We start from the raw sequence: 17463 nt of genomic DNA, 5'->3' as shown, positions 1-17463 counted from the left end.
TCTATACTTAAAACCTTAAGATTAGTAAATAGATAATATGAATTTTAACTTATTTGATAACTTATGCCTAAAATCATTAGTCTATGATTTAAGGAACACATAAAAAGTGATTAATTTAAACTAGAATAAACCTTAGACTGTATAATGATTAGTGATAATTTATGAATTTATAATTTACAATGATTAATAATAAGTAATAGTAGTTACAAACTTACAAATTACAATGAGTAGTGATAAGTTACATTACTTACAAACTTATAATTTATTTCAAATCAAAATAAAACTTATTTACTTACATATATTATTGTGAAAGTCAATACATTAGTACATTGATTTGCAATTCATAAGCATTCACATGCACTGCTAACTATTTAGTTGTCTTATCTATACTTAAAGTCTTAAGAATTAAGATTAGTGAATAGATAATATGAATTTTTATGTTAAATATGTAGAGTACACTAATACTTGCAAGTTAGAGATTACGCATTCAAATATTCAATAATTCAAACATGAATGATGTATCAAATTACCAATATCTAAATTTAATTACTAATTATGTTTATTGTTTAATATTTAGTATTATACATATATGTGTTAATTATTATCTAATTCTAGTCATATTACTCATGTATAAAATAATAAGTATTATAGTTATCTTATATTGTTATGTATTACTATATATTTGTATTATTATAGTCATATAAGTATATAACAATTAACAAATACTAAAATAATATATTGTACATTATTATATATTATTATTATTATAAGTACATGATATGATGATAAATTGATAATACCATATACTAATTATTATTAATAGCATTTACCTATATAATATAATAAAGTATTAGTAGTATATACTAATACTAAATAACATTTATCTATATATTATATAATTTTATATACCAATTTGGTAATTCGAATGCGGTAATGTGGTACCCGATTTTAATTATCGAATTTGAATGCGAAATCGGTTATTACCTAATTCATAATCTCATTACCTATTTTTAGAATTCGGTGAATTTGGTACGTACCGAATTTGTACCAAATTATCAAATACCCGATTTCAAATTACCGAATTAAATTTAAAATCGGTCATGAATTCGGTAAGAACTGAATTTGCTCACCCCTAGTACAAATGATCATCAAACTATTTTAAATTCTCCTATTTTGGTTAATAGTAAACATATTTTTTGTGTAAAAATAATCATTCAACTAAGAATTTTATCATTCAACTAGTAAAATTCTTTATGTTTTTTGTCACGCACGTAATTAAAAGATATATGAAATTTTCCTCTCCAAAACTATTATTATTATTATTATTATTATTATTATTATTTGGTCAAGTACATTTGTATTAGTTGAATAACCAATCTTTTTTAAAGTAAAGAGCAAAACTAGTTGCTAAACTGTTTGGAATTACCTATTTTTAAAGTATATTTTTTGTTATGTTTTTTGTCACAAAATTCGTGACATTTGTTAAATAGTTGAGTGATAATTTGTGACATTTCCTCAAAAATTCAACAATCAAAATGGATTACTTTAATTAATTTAGTAATCATTTATGCTATTTTGCCCTTCTTTTCTTTCTTTTGCTTTTCTTCTTCTCCCCAAGAATACATTTTACACCCCCATAAATTAATAATACTAAAAATTTAGATTTCCCCCCTCTAACTTTCGAAATCAATACACCCGTGCAGTTTTAGGACTCCAGTCCAAAATCGACTTATCAGATTTTTAGACTCTGACTGAATTGGGAGCGACTCAGCTAATCAGCTGTCATTTAGCTTCCACCACAATGCAGACGACGAAGAGCTCCGATTTGCCACCTCAACCAACCCGGGAAGAATCCGGACCCGGAGCAACAGACTCCGCATCCCCATTCAAAAGCGGGCAGAGAGTTCACTCCGCCGGCGACACCAGGCGAATCGGAACGGTCAAGTACGTGGGATCCGTGGAAGGCTATTCGGGGACATGGGTCGGAGTCGACTGGGACGACGGCGGCCAAGGCAAGCACGACGGTTCCCACAATGGCGTCCAGTATTTCCAAGCCAGAGGACTCAAGACAGCATCTTTAGTCCGCCCGCATAACTTGAGCTCCGGGATCACGCTGCTGGAGGCCCTTCAAGTTCGCTATCGTGGTACTTCCACTAAAGAAGAAGAAGGTAATAGGCATATCCAAAAGTTAAATCGGGTGTTGTACTGTGTGCTTTAAAGGTCTTTGTTTCTGTTTTCTTTTTCTTTCTTTTTTCTTTGTTGGTGAAACGTGAAGGGTTTTTGGTGCTTTTTGAAAACGTGAAATGGGCTGTGGAGTTCTTGTTGTTGCTTAGAGATAGTGCTGTATTCTCTGCTTCAATGGCTGTATCTTTAGTCCTTGTCTAAAGCATTTTCAGTTCTTTGTTTTGTTTTGGTGAAAATGGCGGTTCAAGGGATAATGAGTATTTCATGTTTCCTTGAAATGTGAAATGCAATGTAGAGTTTTTAATATTTATGCTGCTACTGTGATTATACCTCTATTGTTTTTGTCACTATTTTCCTATGTATATTCACGATAATGTAGTATTCTTTCGTTTTGTCAGTTTTCTTTTCATCCGTTTCATGTTTGTTAAGATGACAACTGCAATATATAGGTTTTAAGTGTAATTCTGTGGTATATATTCCAGATGAGATGTATGTGCTTTCTTCAACGAATAAACGGGTATCAATTGAGCTTCTTGGCAAAGAAAAAATTCAAAACAAGCTGAGTAGATTTGAAGAGTTGACGGGCGTGTCACTCTCTTTTCTGGGGGTTAGCTCTCCTGGACCTTCAAGCCAAATCAGTAATACTCTACCAAGTGAGTTTGGCCTCTTATGGTCAGTCATTTTGTATATTCTACATTCCACTTCTCTTAACAGTGTTCCACATATGTATGTTTCACAATTTTCAATTTCACTAGTCAAAGCCTTTCAAGTATTTCGATGTTTCTCTGCCATCCTTTTACTTGTTCTATTTCCTCTCTGATTTTATGACCAATATCTGTTTCTACTGCAAAACATTTCCACCCTGCCAACCGGCTTTTATTTTGTGAGACCTATGACTATTGAAGATCTTACATTGGATTCATTGCAGATTTGAAGCAGCTGGATTTGAGTGGAAATCTGCTTTCTGATTGGAAAGTATGTCCATTTGCTGGTAAAGATATACATCCAAAAAATTGGGGGATAAAAAGGATGACCTGTTAGAGCTTTTGTCATATTGATAATTGATTACTGCTACCTTTCATATTGATTGCATGCTTTACCCAATAATCCTGATATGAATGGTCTCTGCACTCTTTTGCATATGTCCATTATAATCCATTTAACACTTTTATTCTGTATATTGTTCTGCAGAATTGTTGCACACATATCTACTCAAACTAATCTGTAATAGAGAAATGCCTATGGCCAAATAATGACTCTTAATAATTATGAGTTTTGTGTTCTAAGGAAACTTTCGCTTTGATCAGATCCTACCAGTAGTATACAACCATACATCAGCTCATCCTTGCACTTCCTGAGATTCTTGAACCCTTTCATATGCAATCGTTATCATATGCAATCGTTGTAAATAATGTGCTTCTTATCCTTAAATAGGGAAATCTTCTTGAAGCTTAGTAACTGCAGTCTAAGGAAAATCTTCATGCAGGATGTTGGCATCATATGTAAAGAGTTACCTGCACTTGAAGTTCTCAATCTATCCTACAATTCAATGTTACATGATACAGTTGAGATACCCAAGCTACACAATATAAGGATTCTAGTTTTGAACCATATCGGCATAAACTGGAAGCAGGTGTGGACTCCTCTTGATTGTTCAAGTTTCTTTTGTTGTTGATGCTTTTCCTTTCTTTAGACGTGTGATGATACCTTTTCTAATATATGGTCTCATTTGGCAGGTTGAAATGCTTAAAGATTCAGTTCCACGCATAGAGGAGCTTCATCTGATAGGGAACAATATAAAAGAAATTACGGTCAGTGTTTTCCCATTGCCATGATATTTTGCCTTTGGTTTGTCACTCAAAATTCCTGAAACATCTGATTAGGTGAGATGCACTGGTGACCAAAAAGGAATAAAAAAAGGACCATTGCACTAACATTTGCATTTTGAACCAGCCAAAAAGTGTGAGATAACTAACCTGGTGATCTATGTAATTCAATGAGTCAGCTGCATTGGGCAGAGTTAAGACACTGAATAAAAATATAAATAACAGTTAATTACCATGGTAATCACTCGGCTCAATTTCTTAGAGTGTTGGCTCTTATCCTTGTATATGATCTAGAAATGGAAGACCAGCAACAACCAATTTTCTCGACATTAGTAGTCAAACTTGTTATCTCAAAAGAGGTCTCCATCCCAGATTGCATTCAATTTATTAAATTTCATGTATAACCACTATTATGGATTATTTATGTTTTGTCTTTTGTCCAGCTATCATCTTCCATGAGAGTAGAAGGATTTGATTATCTGCGTCTTCTTAACTTGGAAGAAAATTGTTTAGCTGATTGGAACGAAATTGTGAAGCTCTCAAAAATAAAAAGGTATTAGATAAAAGTGTCTTCTTATTCCAGTTTTGTTACTGAATCTAAGTACTATCATCAGATGTTACTCTTGTGGCTCCTGATTTCAGTTTGGAGCAGCTTCTGTTAAACAAAAATAGTTTGAATCAAATATGGTACCCTGAACATAGTACATCAGATGGAGCTGGTAATGAATCACTTGGGAGAAATTTTAAGCCTTTTCAGAGTTTGCGCTGCCTTCTGCTAGGTAATTGTGTAACTGCACTCAACCCTTTCTAGACAACTATATCTCAACTTTTTCCTTCCTCTGAAATTTTGTTTGGTTGCTTGCTCTTACTATCTCGCATCTTTCAGGAGGTAACAACATCAAAGATCTGCCTTCTGTTGATTCAGTGAACTCTTTCCCAAGCTTGATTGTAAGGGTTCTCTTATTTGATTTGGCCTTAAAACCAAAACCAACAGCTGAAGTTGGGAAATGTTTGTGTTAGTAATTGCTGTACTTTAACTGATTGAAGATTGTTGCATCAGACATTTTTGATAAAGCTGTAAAGATGAATTAAGTTTCACAAATCAAAATGAAAGCCACTTTGAATTTGCTGAGTGGGTTTTTGTGTCAACTAAGATATGCACAAGAAGGTTGCTTTGCTTTCATTAGTTGAAGGGCTGAACTAAGTAAGACTATGAGTTAAATGGGGAAAAAATGGCTTTGGTTGGTGGAGTTTGTTGTCAAATTTCATGCCACTTGTTAGTTAAGTGTCTCAAACAACAGTTTCTTGTCAAAATGCAACTTTTATTGTACCAATTTGGTCAATTTTGCAATATCTATTTGACTTTCTTTAAGTTTCCTTTTTTTTTTTAAGCAAGTTGTATGTCAACTGGTTGTTCTCCATTTTCATCCAGGATATAAGACTTTCTGGGAACCCAGTATCAGATACTGGGAAAGATGGTGTCCCAAGATTTGTTTTGATTGCCCGTTTGGCAAATGTTAAAATTTTAAATGGAAGCGAGGTAAATTCTAGAAATGGTTCTGTTTCGAATATGTTGATGTCTACAAGTATCAAATTCTGAACCTCTTTCTTCCTTTATCCAGGTTAGTCCACGTGAACGGAAGGATTCTGAGATTCGGTATATCTTTGCTATTATAAGTTCTGTATAACAATGTCAGTAACCTGAAATAATAATGCTTCCATGTCTTTTAGGCATCTGAAGTTGCAACTTTGATATGTGTTGGCCTTAGTGGTTTGTCATGGGATCTGTGCACATCTGAGTTTTCACATTCTGTTGCTTATTTAATTACAACTAGGCTACTGAGAAGGGAAGTTTTCTAGTCTTCAAATTTCACTCCAATTATCACTTTGCTGATTGTCAATAAATTAGTGCTAAGGTTCACCCATTGACTGCTCATCCTGGAGGAACAACCTCCATACTTCCTTCCTTTTAGCCGAGACTAGTATCATGTGTTTCCTAGGGGTGATCGACATTCAGAAATCACTAAAGAATCTTGCATCTGTTTCTGAAAAGACATCTTACTATTCTTTTGGTTGACCCTTGTCAGCCCTATGTCACAGAAAAAAGCTGCTTATTGGTAGTTATTGGTGAAAGCTTGATGCACCTGTCCTGTGAACATTACTTCACAGCATTTCATCTATCACGTGGAAAGAAAATAACGAAAAGGAATGCTTTTGTATGGAGACTTGTTCATCTGTGGACATGTTGCTAGTTTCTGGAAGTTGACATTCATATGAGATTTGGCCTCTTAAGAAGACTGAACGAGTGCTAAGTGATTAGGCAACAGGCCTGGTGGCTTCTTGTTAGAAACATTTCTATTAAGCAGACCCCTTAACAGAATGGTTCTTGTAGAGGTAGATAATATATTGGTTTTAATCATTGAAAAAGGTTCAGGTGATTGCTATTGTAACATTGTGCAACAACCCATTTGACAAAGAGGTACAAAATGCAGAAATTTTCAATTTGATAATATAAACAGAAATTCTTGTGACCTCAAATCTGATCCCTTTTTTTTTTAAAAAAAAAATTCATTTAGTAGATATCGCTGTACAAATTTAGTTTGTCGGATTGCTCTATCTTGATTAGTCTTGGAAACTGAGATTGATAAGCATATTCTTTTTGCTCAAAATACTTTTGCAGGTATGTTCGCTTAGTTATGACCAAGTACAATGACAATGTGGAAGAACTCATGCATCTCCATCCCAGGTATGCCTTGTTATTCTTGTAGTCCTTTCCAAGATTTTTTTGAATGCATAAAATGATAAACATGTCCACTTGATGTTTTCTTTCTGTCTTTAAAAAATGTAAAGAACAAAACAGGGGTGTAGTGAAATGGATTTGTAATCTTCCCTCTAGTGAAACACTTAAATTTCTATGTAAAGCTTGTTATTGATTGTTAAAATGACACGTTTATTTTTATGAAAGACACATAGACGGCTAGATTTCTTCAGTTTAGTAATCCTTCTGTACTTAATATTTCCTTTTCTAGCATTTCATTTATGTTAGGTGGTACTCAAAAATTAGCAGTTTGACAATGGCTACAGCCCTGATTTGTAAGGGGTTGGTAATGGCTACAGGTTTGCTGAGCTTAAAAGATTTCATGGAATTGAGGATGTAAAGGCACCAATTGGAGTATTCGGGCCCCAGAAAATGTCTTCAGGACTTATTTGTACGGTTCTTTTAACTTTTGAGGTTTCCTCTAGCAACGCAAGACATGTATGTCCTCCCTACTTACGCCTGCTTTTTGCAGCCGTCACCCTGAAATGTGTGGGATCTTCAATTGGTGAAAAGCAGCCTCTGACAAAAAAGTTGCCTTCTACAACAACGGTGATGTTTATATGCTACTGTGATCATGTCCTTTCTGAGATTCTTTTTCCAAGTTACCCATATTAAATATTGTTGCTTATCTAGGTTGGCAAATTGAAGAACCTCTGTGAGAGTTTCTTCAAATTAAAATCTGTAAAGCCAAAGCTGTTTCTTCAAGAAGAGGTTAGTACAATGGTCCAAAAGTTATCATTTTGATTATTTGTCCTATTAGTGGTCGGATAAGGCTAATGATGTTTTCTCCCTTTCTTTTCACCTTTGCTTATCCAATTTTACTCTTGGTTGTAAAAGTTGTGCTCTATTGAGGCTTGTCTTGAGAACCATGCCTAACCTGTTTTGACATTCCCTGCTGGTTCTTTTCAGACAGTTTTTTTTTTTAATCTATCTGGCACAAAGTATATTTTAGGGAATTTTGGGATTACCTCCTTGCCCATATGAAATATACCTTGAAATACAATGACATGCAATAGTCATCCAAATGTTGAGTAACCATTATGACTGGGAATTCAGGCCAGGGCAACAGCTCTTTTGCAATGAAGTTCACGAGTCTCTAATGCTCAAATAAGACTACAGAAGCAATCTCCATATATTGCTGAGTGGTTTTTTTCTTGAGTCAATGAAGATGTAAATTCCAGGCTCTGCTTTTAGATTCTTTGTGCTTGCTAATGACATCTTTATGAAACACGCAGGGCACCCCTTTACCCACATTACTTGATGACGACATGGCATCTTTGATGGAAATTGGGGTTGGGAACGACTCGACCATTCTTGTTGATGAGGTCAACTGATACAGTCCATGCAATTTGGAAGGGGATTCAGAAACTTAAATAGCAGTTCAAGTGTTACACATATGTGCACGTCATGTTATCCGGCGGTGTCTATACGTTTGTTCCTAATGCCTGGGTCATGCTGCAATCTACACAATGACTAAGATGATTTTCAAAGGGGACATCGCTATTGATATAACCAAGAGGGAAAAAAAGGCACAAGGTGTTTTCTGCTTTATGCTGCATTTTGTTGCGTGATACAGGCAGTCTATAGTTGAGCAGGTGTATACAACAATTTCGGGAGTTGATAGTTGTCTGAGTGTACTGTTCTCTGATTAACAGGAATTTAATTTATTTCTGAGTGCGACCAATTTCAGGAGTTGATGGTTGTCTCGCTGTGTATTGTTGTCTTTTTAGCAGGAATTTAAGTGCCATTGACTGTCATAACAAAATCGAAGCACTACTAGTGGAAGATGAACAAAGTGACAGGGAGCTAGAAATAACCCAAACGCCAAGGTTACGGTGAAACTTTCAAAATAGTTTAGTAACATAAACGTTTTTGCATCAAAGTCTCTAAAAAGTTTCACAAACAAAAATTAAAGACCTATTAGAGACAATACAGCATCCAGACAAACCAAAAACTCCTAGACGTCTAATTCTTTGACCGCTAAAATAAATTAATCTCATTGTATCTTTCCCAATAGCGAGTGGTGCCACTTCGAATGTAATAATTACAAAGAAAGACCAGAAGCGAGTGGTTATCCTACCATTAAAGATAAGCTATGATGATCAGCAAAGACAACTTCTTCTCAGTCAAACATCAGTATGTCAGCTAGGGTGTTTGTGGCAAATTCCAACAATTCAGCCATTAACCAAACTGTCTTTTCTAAGAACAACCGAGCAACAAAGAGACTAAACAGAAGTGGTCAATTAGATGAAACCTAGCAACATGCAAAGATGGCTTAAGCTTTCCTACCTTTGTACCAGTTTGAACTCATTCCTTTCTTCTAGCATTCATGACCATCACATGCGCACAACTCTCATTTTCTATAGGATTTTAACTGTAATCGAGTCATATACCATTTCCTGCGGTACTTTAACCGTAATGAGGTCACATCGTCCACTGTCATTCACAGAGTAAGTTCACTTTAATAATAAAGTAGAGCAAGCCTCTTGGAAAGATAATTAACAGGACATACTTAACAGAGCCATTCATGCTACATGAGTTAACTAAGTCAATAGGTCATCGAATTATGAGAAATTATAACACATCCCGATGTTTGATTCTGTGCAGTACAACTTGACCGCATCTGGGGTCCTAGACACAGTAAAGTAGAGATAGTATGAATGCCTTGTACTTTGAAGCTAAAATTAAAAAAAAACACAGCTCCTACTCCCAACTATCAGCTAGAAACCAACAGCATTTCACCGAGGTGCCGCATACATCTGACTGGAGTCATACTGCGGATAACCAGGCTGGGGTGACAAACTCTTCGCATAACCAGCTGGTGCAGGTGTAGTTCCATAAGCACCACTAGTTTGAGGGTTGGATTGATCATAGCCTGGCTGGGTTGGAGGTGGTTGACCATAGCCTGGTTGGACAGCAGAAGGGGCACCATAAGCTCCAGAAGCTGGATACGCTGCATCCGATGCGCCTTGATACCCATAACCAGCAGTGGCAGCGGCTGGTTGTTCGGTGTAACCAGGCTGTGCTGGATATGAACCATAACCTCCTGTGGCATAAGCAGAGGGCTGCTGTCCACCAGGCTGGCCATAACCAGAAACAGGTTGTGCACTAGGCTGAGCATAACCAGGACCAGCAGCAGCTGCAGGTGCTGGGTGATTATAACCGTCAGCAGCATGTCCTGAACCATAAGAAGGATAGCTTTGCTGCACTGGACCACTTGATGCGTACCCATATGATTGCTGTGGGGGCACATTGGAACCATATGCTTGGGTTGAAACAGGAGCTGGATAAGGCATTTCACCAGGTTGATTAGGCCTAGGCTGGCCATAAGTTTGGCCATGAGGCGCCTGTGGAGGCATACCATATGATGCTGACCTGCCATATTGGTCCTGTGGACCATAGCCTGGATGGGTACCACCACCTTGAGGGTAACCCGTTGACTGAGGTACCCCATGTCCACCATAAGAATGGTGGGCTGGCAACTGGCTATCATATTTCACTTCGCTGTATCCTTGCCCATAGCCCGGTGCAGGTGTCTGGGAATAAGGCGCAGGCTGCCCATATTCTGGACCCTGTGGCTGCCCATAGTTGTAATTTGCCTGCAAGTAGATGCATCATAATAGGGCGAGTAGCAGGATTGTTAGAAAACCGAAGCACATTTCAGCTGTATGATCCTCAACCACGATAGAAGTAAAAAATACCAAACCTGCGGTGGCTGGCCATGCATAGCTGCTGGGGCCCTCTGTTCCCAACTAGGACCAAAGCTGCTTCTGGGTCCTTGGGGAGGATAGTTCCCATACGGTTGAGCTGGATATTGAGGATTTTGTGATGGATATGGTCCTCTTTGCTGATAATCATAGCCCATAAACTGCCCAGGATAAGGACCACGATTTCCCCATTGCGGGTTAACAGGGCCACGAGGACGGATAGCCTGCTGACTATATCCACCAGAAAGAGGTGATGGCCTCACAGTCTAAAAAACAAAGATGAACAAAAAAAGTGAGGATAGCAACTTTTTATTTGATAATCACACGACTGGAAGAGTGCAGAATGTCTAACTATTATGAAATAATAATGCATGACTTGGCTCACAAAACTAATGATTAGGAAGCTAAAACAATCCAGTCAGATACCACATATGGAGACCATTAGAAGCAGAACTGGCAGATAATCATCTACAAAGATCACTGAATAACCAAAATGAAGTAATATGCATAGCCACAACAGTCGCGAAAACACCTATTAAAAAATCAATCAACTAAGCAATGCATTACTCTAGCACAAATAATTAAGCATTAGTGAACAATCAAATTAAATGTAGGAAACTACAGAGAAAAAACTAGTCTTAAATTTGCAAACCTCAAACCATATATCAGCACAGAAACAGGAAACATAAATTTCTATGCAACATTTCCATATCATCAAAGTACAAAATGTAATTGATGTGTTGATTCCATTCAGAATATCCAAGGACTGAAATTTTGACAAATTAACAATCAATCAAAAAGGAAAACAAACATCAGATCATCCAAATATGCTTCACTCTTAACAAAATAAATTACTTCATATAATGTGGAATAGGAAAATAATTTATGCAAAAAGATGAAATCCCAATGTCAAATCATGCAAATTGTACCTGCATACATATATTTTATAGCATATTGACAATTGACAAACCTAAAATTTATCTTTACAGTTAATAATCAACAGTTTCCCATTAGTAGAAGCCGTGTGGGCAAGGTTGCCCCCTGATCAAAGGATATAAAACAATGCAAAAAAGAATCAAATGTCAGGTAAGTGTCAGCTGTCACAATATTCCAGATACATAAAACCCGTCAATAATTGCCTCGTAATACCAGTCGCAAATAGCAAACTAAGGGGAGAAAAACACTAGATGTAACTCGAGTAGAAAAATGACTACTATGCTAATGCACAATAATACACAGATCTGGTGAAAGAAATTCAAAAAATTGAAGCCAGTTCAGACAACTAAGCCTTGCAAACCCCAAGCTAATAATTGCAATTGACAAACATAAAGTTCACATTTACCGTACAATGAAGAGAAGAAAATAAATGCAGCTTATGCATCACAGGATCAAATTTTGTAGCAAAAGTTAGATCAAAGCAGTGCAAATGACATTTTCATATCAGAACAAGAATGGTCCCAAATAAATAAATAAATAAGGATGAACTCCAGATGAGGCACATTTGAAGACCACAGATACATAGTAAACTGCCAAACTCATTCGAAATCAATATTGCAATCGTAGAGCATGGAAGAAAACAAACTTTGTCAACCCATCAAAAAGCATCCATATCACATTTATATAACATGGCCCATATTCAATCATCATGGCTCTCCAAATATTCAACTCCAAATAATGCATTACAAGGATAAGTGTCATTGTCTTCATTGTTCCTTGCATCACCAAATTAAATCTAGACATATGAAACCTATAACACTTCAGAAAACATCATCCAACTGAGCATGATACTCCTCCCCATAACGTCTCAAGCAAAGAACATGAGGACACCAGAGCACTAGGGCTAATGAAACACAATCTTAGTAGTATTTATCACTTCAGTTTTCAAGTCTCAAAGCAATCTTACCAACTATTTTACCATCCTGCAATCCCGAGGATTAATGCTTGGTACCTCTCTTTGGTAGATGAGAGTGAATAGTTGTCTATTGCTACACCAAGAAGGCAATGCTGACCCGAAGTGAGAGGCAGAAGCCAAATCTGCATTTTTAAAGCCAAGCAATTCGAAATCGGCAGCTTCAAGATAAATAAATCATGGCAACCGACATCTCATTGAATATAAGACCAGCCTTCCTAACTGCATTAAAGTGACCTATTACACAAAAAACCTTAAGACTCTAATCACGCAATTAGCTCTCAGTCCATCTTGTGATAGTTAAACTGTTATCTAAACCATCAAATATGCGCCACTCAAAAAAGACATAGCAACCATCACTTGCTTAAACAACACATCATAATTCCAAGTGAAACATGGATCTGATTATCAAGATCTCACCATTACATAAAAGTACCATCAATTTTGCCAACAGTGACTAGAATTCTAGTAGCATGTCAAATGCCTACCCTACAAAAACAATTTTTATGATGACCAGCCAATAAACTCAACAAGCATATTGGGATTACAATGCGATACGTCATTTGTCCATAACTTGAGTTTCTAAACATAACAATGCTCTTCATGGAAACTTCAGGCTCAAACAGAAAACTGAAATTGAAATAAATAGTTTAAGCTTGGCAGCATACATATGTGGCATGAGCATAACAATCACACAAGCAATCAGAAAAATGCATCTTCACATCACAACCAAGATTTTGTATACTTGTGCATTCTAATCCTCTGCTTAGAAGTTGTTTTAACAAACAGAAGTCTAATCAATAGGAGTGCCAAACAGCCATCTACACAACATCCTTGCAATACACAATGAGGTAATGTTGCAACACAGCCAAGTCATATACTGGTTAACTGCACTGACACCATGATTAAAGAAACAACACTGTAGCTACCCAAATCTTACTCAATTAAAGGAGAGGGTGGAAAAGCATACAGAGGCAATCCATCATAAACCCAACTAATATTCCTCACAACTGAGAGTACATTTCTTCTTATAACTAATACTTGAGCAGTAACACAAGTCAAAAAGTGATTTAGTGATTAAGAAGAAGCAAGTTTCTTCAGACAATTACTTCAAACCCAGCAAAAGTTGCATCCAGTAATGCAAATGATGTAAAGGACAATAAACTATTGTGCGAGAACAAAAGTGCAAAGTAAATACAAACCTGATTCATGACTTCTTTGATCATCTCCCTTGCCATTTCAATCTGCTTCATTACACCAGTAACTCGCACTGTCCTTTCTTTGGATTGATCACCAGCTGGGAGATGCTGGGGAACCAACTAAAACAAAAAGGACAGCATCAACAACTTATCATCAGGAGATTCATGAAAAATTACTTTCACATCAGACTTTCCCTTGGCTTTTCACACATACTACAGAATAGAATATTTGATAACTACCTGAATACGAGCTCCAGATTTTGTCTGTAAATTCTTAATAGTTTCTCCACCTTTTCCAATGATTAAGCCAACCTGTAACAGAAAAATACAAAATTAAGTTCAGCTGGAGAACATAAGAATAGCTAGAGTATACCGAGAGAGAGAAAAAGAGAGAAACAAAGGGACTGGAGATACAGAAAGACAACAACACAAGTAAAACCTTTTCATTCGGGACTTGAATCTCAACTTGATCTCCAACTACAGCCTGCACAGTGCTGAAGCCCCTAGCCACAAGAGAAGGAGAACCCCCAGCATCTGCCTGAAAATGCAATACATTTGGTTATTAAATTACAAATATCCAAAAGAGAGCTGACTATAAAACCAAATGAGTTATACATCATCCAACTCAATGCAGAACAATGTTTAAGGAAAGCAACCTCAGCAATAACATCGTTGATCATCTTCTCCGCCTTGTTTATGCTATCTAGAGTTCCAATTAGTTCCACAGGCCTGGTAGCCGCACGCGGATCAGCATCAGCATCTCTCATAATTTGAATTTTAGCACCTGAATTATATTGCAGAAACCTAATAGTATCCCCAGCCTTGCCAATCAAAACACCAACCTATACCACATCAGAGAAAAATCCATAAGAGATAAACATAAGACAGGTAAGGATACCAATATTATGGTGATATTAAAGTACACACTTAAAGCAACAAGTTATATGTACAAATTCCCTCTCCCATTGTTTAAGCTAAATATTAACACTACTACGCATCTTTCTACACAAACCATCTATCTTGCATGCCAAAAAAAGAAATAGAAACATGCTGAGACATTCTTATCCTCTCAGTCCCCCTAGCCAAAAACCTCCCCAAGATAATTAAAAAAGAAAACCTAAATTCCTTCTTATGGAGCATCTACAGGGTTGTGAAAAATGAACAAAACTTTCAGCAATAGCAACCATAGCTAGAACATCTCTAGAAAAGACATTAAGCCAATACAGGCCTGATTAAACAAACTACCTTATTATTAGGAACCTCAATTTTCTTTGAGGTTTCAGCATCAGAACTGGATTGCTGCTGAACAATAGACCCATCACCTTCTGCAGAAGGCTCCTCACCTTCCTTCTTGGACTCTTCTTCATTTCCAGCTGCAGGTCTCTCATTCTCAACTGAGGGCTGGTCACCATTACCATTCTGTTCATCTCCATGAGCCAGTTCTTCGACTGTTGCAGAAGCTTCTAGAGCTAGTTCTTGGCCATCTCCATCCTCCAATTTAGCATTATCTTCCACACTTGTTGGCTGCTCATCAGCGTCCCCTCCTTCAGACTGTTCTGGCTTGTCATACCCATTCTCCGGACCTGCCAACCAAAGTGGAGCCATTATTACCCACTAATATACTAGTCAAAACATTGTTAATAAATTTCACCATCGTCATGTTTGCACAAGCTGTTAAATCATATTTTCAAAGCATAATCAGTTCTTAGTTGAATTGTTTCATGTGCTCACCCCATACATTAAAATGGCACCAGCATAACAAATCTTCCCGATCCTTTTTACAATGAATTTGGGCTACCATTTGCATAAAGATGCAATGTTTTAGTACTTTCTAAACAAAAATTTTACAGTACATCCAGATACAAGTATCTTCATGCCCAAACGTAAATATAAATATATAAAACTTAAATATTTAGAATACAAAATGGTTTAAGGCCACAAACACACATGCAGAATTGCTACAAGCCCAAAAACGAAACAAATTTCCCACCAAAAACTCAAAAATTACATTCCCAAGCACAATACTTAAACGCCTATATCAAACAATTAACATCTATATTCAGCACTAAACATACCGAGGCCAGCAGGTTGGTCGTTGTTCTCAGCATTATCCTCCACACGCTGTCGTTTGAGGTCCGCCAACTCATCATCCTCCTCTGCATTCCCATCCTTATCCGCGTCCACCTTGGCGTGCGAGTCAACACCGGAGAGTGGCTCCGGAACGTCGGTCTCCAAATCCTCGAGCTTGCGCTTTTTCTCATGGTCGGAAAGTTGCACCCCGCTCCCTGCCGCAGCAACCATAACCTCCTCGTCCGCCATTTCAGATCAGCGTCAAATATCCACCACCAAGCCCTAGCTAGGGTTTCAAAATATCAGCTTACGTTACTATCTTAGCACAGAAGAGAGAGTTTCTTCTTTTTTTTTTTTTTTTTTAGGGGAAGACAGATAATGGTTACAAAAATGTAATAAACCAATTCCTTTGCGCGTGGGTGGCTGTATTTATAGCAGGAGATTAGGCTCGAGGGGGCAGAATTTTGGATTAGGGTTTCGGGTAGAATGGGCTGAATACGTAAAGCCCAACCAATTTAGCTGAACGCTTGATACTAGAACCGGATTGCTTCAGCATCCAAGGCCGCTTGGTGCACCAGTCACTTACCATTGCTAAGGTTCCGTTTGATAAAACTGAATCTGAATTCTGAAGTCTGAATTCTGAAATCTGAATACTGATACAATTAATTTATTGAATTTTAAGTACTGAAAAGAGATACATGAATGTCTGAATTTTAATACTAAACCTATTTATACTGTGTGATAAACATTTATAACTGAGTGCTTAATAAGTTAAATTTGACAATTTTGCCCTTATATTTTTCATCAAAAAAAGAAATGGAACCTATGATTTAATTAGCTAAAAATATTAGGTATGAAAATGACAATATTTATTTTTAAATCAAACTAATATAAAAGATGAATTATATTATATGAGGAGTATAGAGAAGAAATGAAAGTCATTCAAAAGAGAGAAAAGAGAAATAGAAAATTATTAGATACAGAATATTAAGTTGTTTAGTTATATAAGAATTTTGAACATAATTAATAAATAAGGGTAGATTTGGTAGATAAGATAAGGTATTTGAAATAATTCTATTGATTCTTATCAGAATTAAGCATTCAGTTAGGATTCTTATACTGAAAAAAATACACACAAGTTCAACACTACTTAATAAGTTCAGCAAATGGATTTTCATTTATCAAACACTCAAAACATCTGAATGTCTGAAAAAATTCAAATTCAGCACTTTTTATGTTATCAAACAGACCCTAAGATATATTTAGACCATTCGACCCTCATCTTCTCGACTACTCTCTCTCTCTCTCGGTGCCGAGGTTATTTCCTTTGTCCCAATTTTTTTTTGTTTTGGATTATCAAACGAACGACGAGAAATTGAGGATCCCCTATTCAGTGACTGCAACAAAAGGAGCAGTAGATAGTTTGAAGATGTTCCGACCCTCTTCATTTCTTGCTTGGGAGATAAAACCACAATCAATGAACTCTATCGTTTTTTCCATGACTTTGACGGGGCTAGATGGGTCACTGGAATACAATTCTTTGACGATCCCAAAGTTGGTCGATATGCCTTGGTGGAGTTTGTGAGTCGAGTAGATGGTACGTTTTCTCTTCCAGTCTTTAAAAAATCAGCAATAGAAGTTTTGGGTCTTCAGTTTTCCTTGTTGATGCTTTGTTAACTACAGTAGTAATTGGAGTACTTTGAATTACCACAAGGTTTTAGCCTATTTTTAGCAATTCGGCTTCTTTCGT

General features: G+C 36.6%; 2 protein-coding genes across 3 annotated transcripts; one reads left to right on the top strand and one right to left on the bottom strand.

The window, feature by feature from the left end:
• Positions 1-1683: 1683 nt before the first annotated feature.
• LOC113714731 (tubulin-folding cofactor E-like) lies at positions 1684-8523 on the top strand. 2 transcript variants are annotated; one of them, XM_027238765.2, is made up of 15 exons: positions 1694-2168; positions 2667-2837; positions 3113-3159; positions 3671-3817; positions 3921-3995; positions 4454-4563; positions 4653-4789; positions 4897-4958; positions 5443-5550; positions 5633-5667; positions 6691-6756; positions 7128-7219; positions 7301-7377; positions 7462-7539; positions 8064-8523. In XM_027238765.2, exons 1-15 carry the CDS (start codon positions 1802-1804, stop codon positions 8160-8162), a joined length of 1671 nt encoding a protein of 556 aa, XP_027094566.1. In that variant the 5' UTR covers positions 1694-1801; the 3' UTR covers positions 8163-8523. The 2 variants fall into 2 exon arrangements, with proteins under 2 accessions (XP_027094567.1, XP_027094566.1); XM_027238766.2 differs by lacking the exons at positions 7301-7377; positions 7462-7539; positions 8064-8523 and having other exon boundaries at positions 1684-2168; positions 7095-7219.
• Positions 8524-9367: 844 nt separating this feature from the next.
• On the bottom strand, positions 9368-16123 carry LOC113714730 (uncharacterized). Its single transcript, XM_027238764.2, has 8 exons — positions 15719-16123; positions 14889-15226; positions 14300-14485; positions 14083-14181; positions 13884-13955; positions 13647-13763; positions 10535-10801; positions 9368-10427 (listed from the first exon to the last, which is right to left on the bottom strand). The coding sequence occupies exons 1-8, from the start codon at positions 15960-15962 to the stop codon at positions 9567-9569; spliced, it is 2184 nt and encodes a 727-aa protein (XP_027094565.1). The 5' UTR covers positions 15963-16123; the 3' UTR covers positions 9368-9566.
• Positions 16124-17463: the final 1340 nt, after the last annotated feature.

The sequence above is a fragment of the Coffea arabica genome, chromosome 10c (assembly GCF_036785885.1).
Source record: "Coffea arabica cultivar ET-39 chromosome 10c, Coffea Arabica ET-39 HiFi, whole genome shotgun sequence".
In the NCBI taxonomy this organism is placed as follows: domain Eukaryota; kingdom Viridiplantae; phylum Streptophyta; class Magnoliopsida; order Gentianales; family Rubiaceae; genus Coffea; species Coffea arabica.
The sequence above is the reverse complement of the archived record's forward strand: the minus strand, read 5'-3'. Positions and strand labels throughout refer to the sequence as shown.

Bases quoted from the DNA above. Each gene is read 5' to 3' on its own strand.
- LOC113714731 (XM_027238765.2), top strand. From the start codon at position 1,802: ATGCAGACGACGAAGAGCTCCGATTTGCCACCTCAACCAACCCGGGAA. The intron at 7,220-7,300 runs GTACGGTTCTTT...TGCTTTTTGCAG, and splicing joins AATGTCTTCAGGACTTATTT to CCGTCACCCTGAAATGTGTG. The intron at 7,540-8,063 runs GTTAGTACAATG...TGAAACACGCAG, and splicing joins AGCTGTTTCTTCAAGAAGAG to GGCACCCCTTTACCCACATT.
- LOC113714730 (XM_027238764.2), bottom strand. From the start codon at position 15,962: ATGGCGGACGAGGAGGTTATGGTTGCTGCGGCAGGGAGCGGGGTGCAA. The intron at 13,956-14,082 runs GTTTTACTTGTG...TTTCTGTTACAG, and splicing joins TTCAAGTCCCGAATGAAAAG to GTTGGCTTAATCATTGGAAA. The intron at 10,802-13,646 runs GTTTGTATTTAC...TTTGTTTTTTAG, and splicing joins TCAAAGAAGTCATGAATCAG to ACTGTGAGGCCATCACCTCT.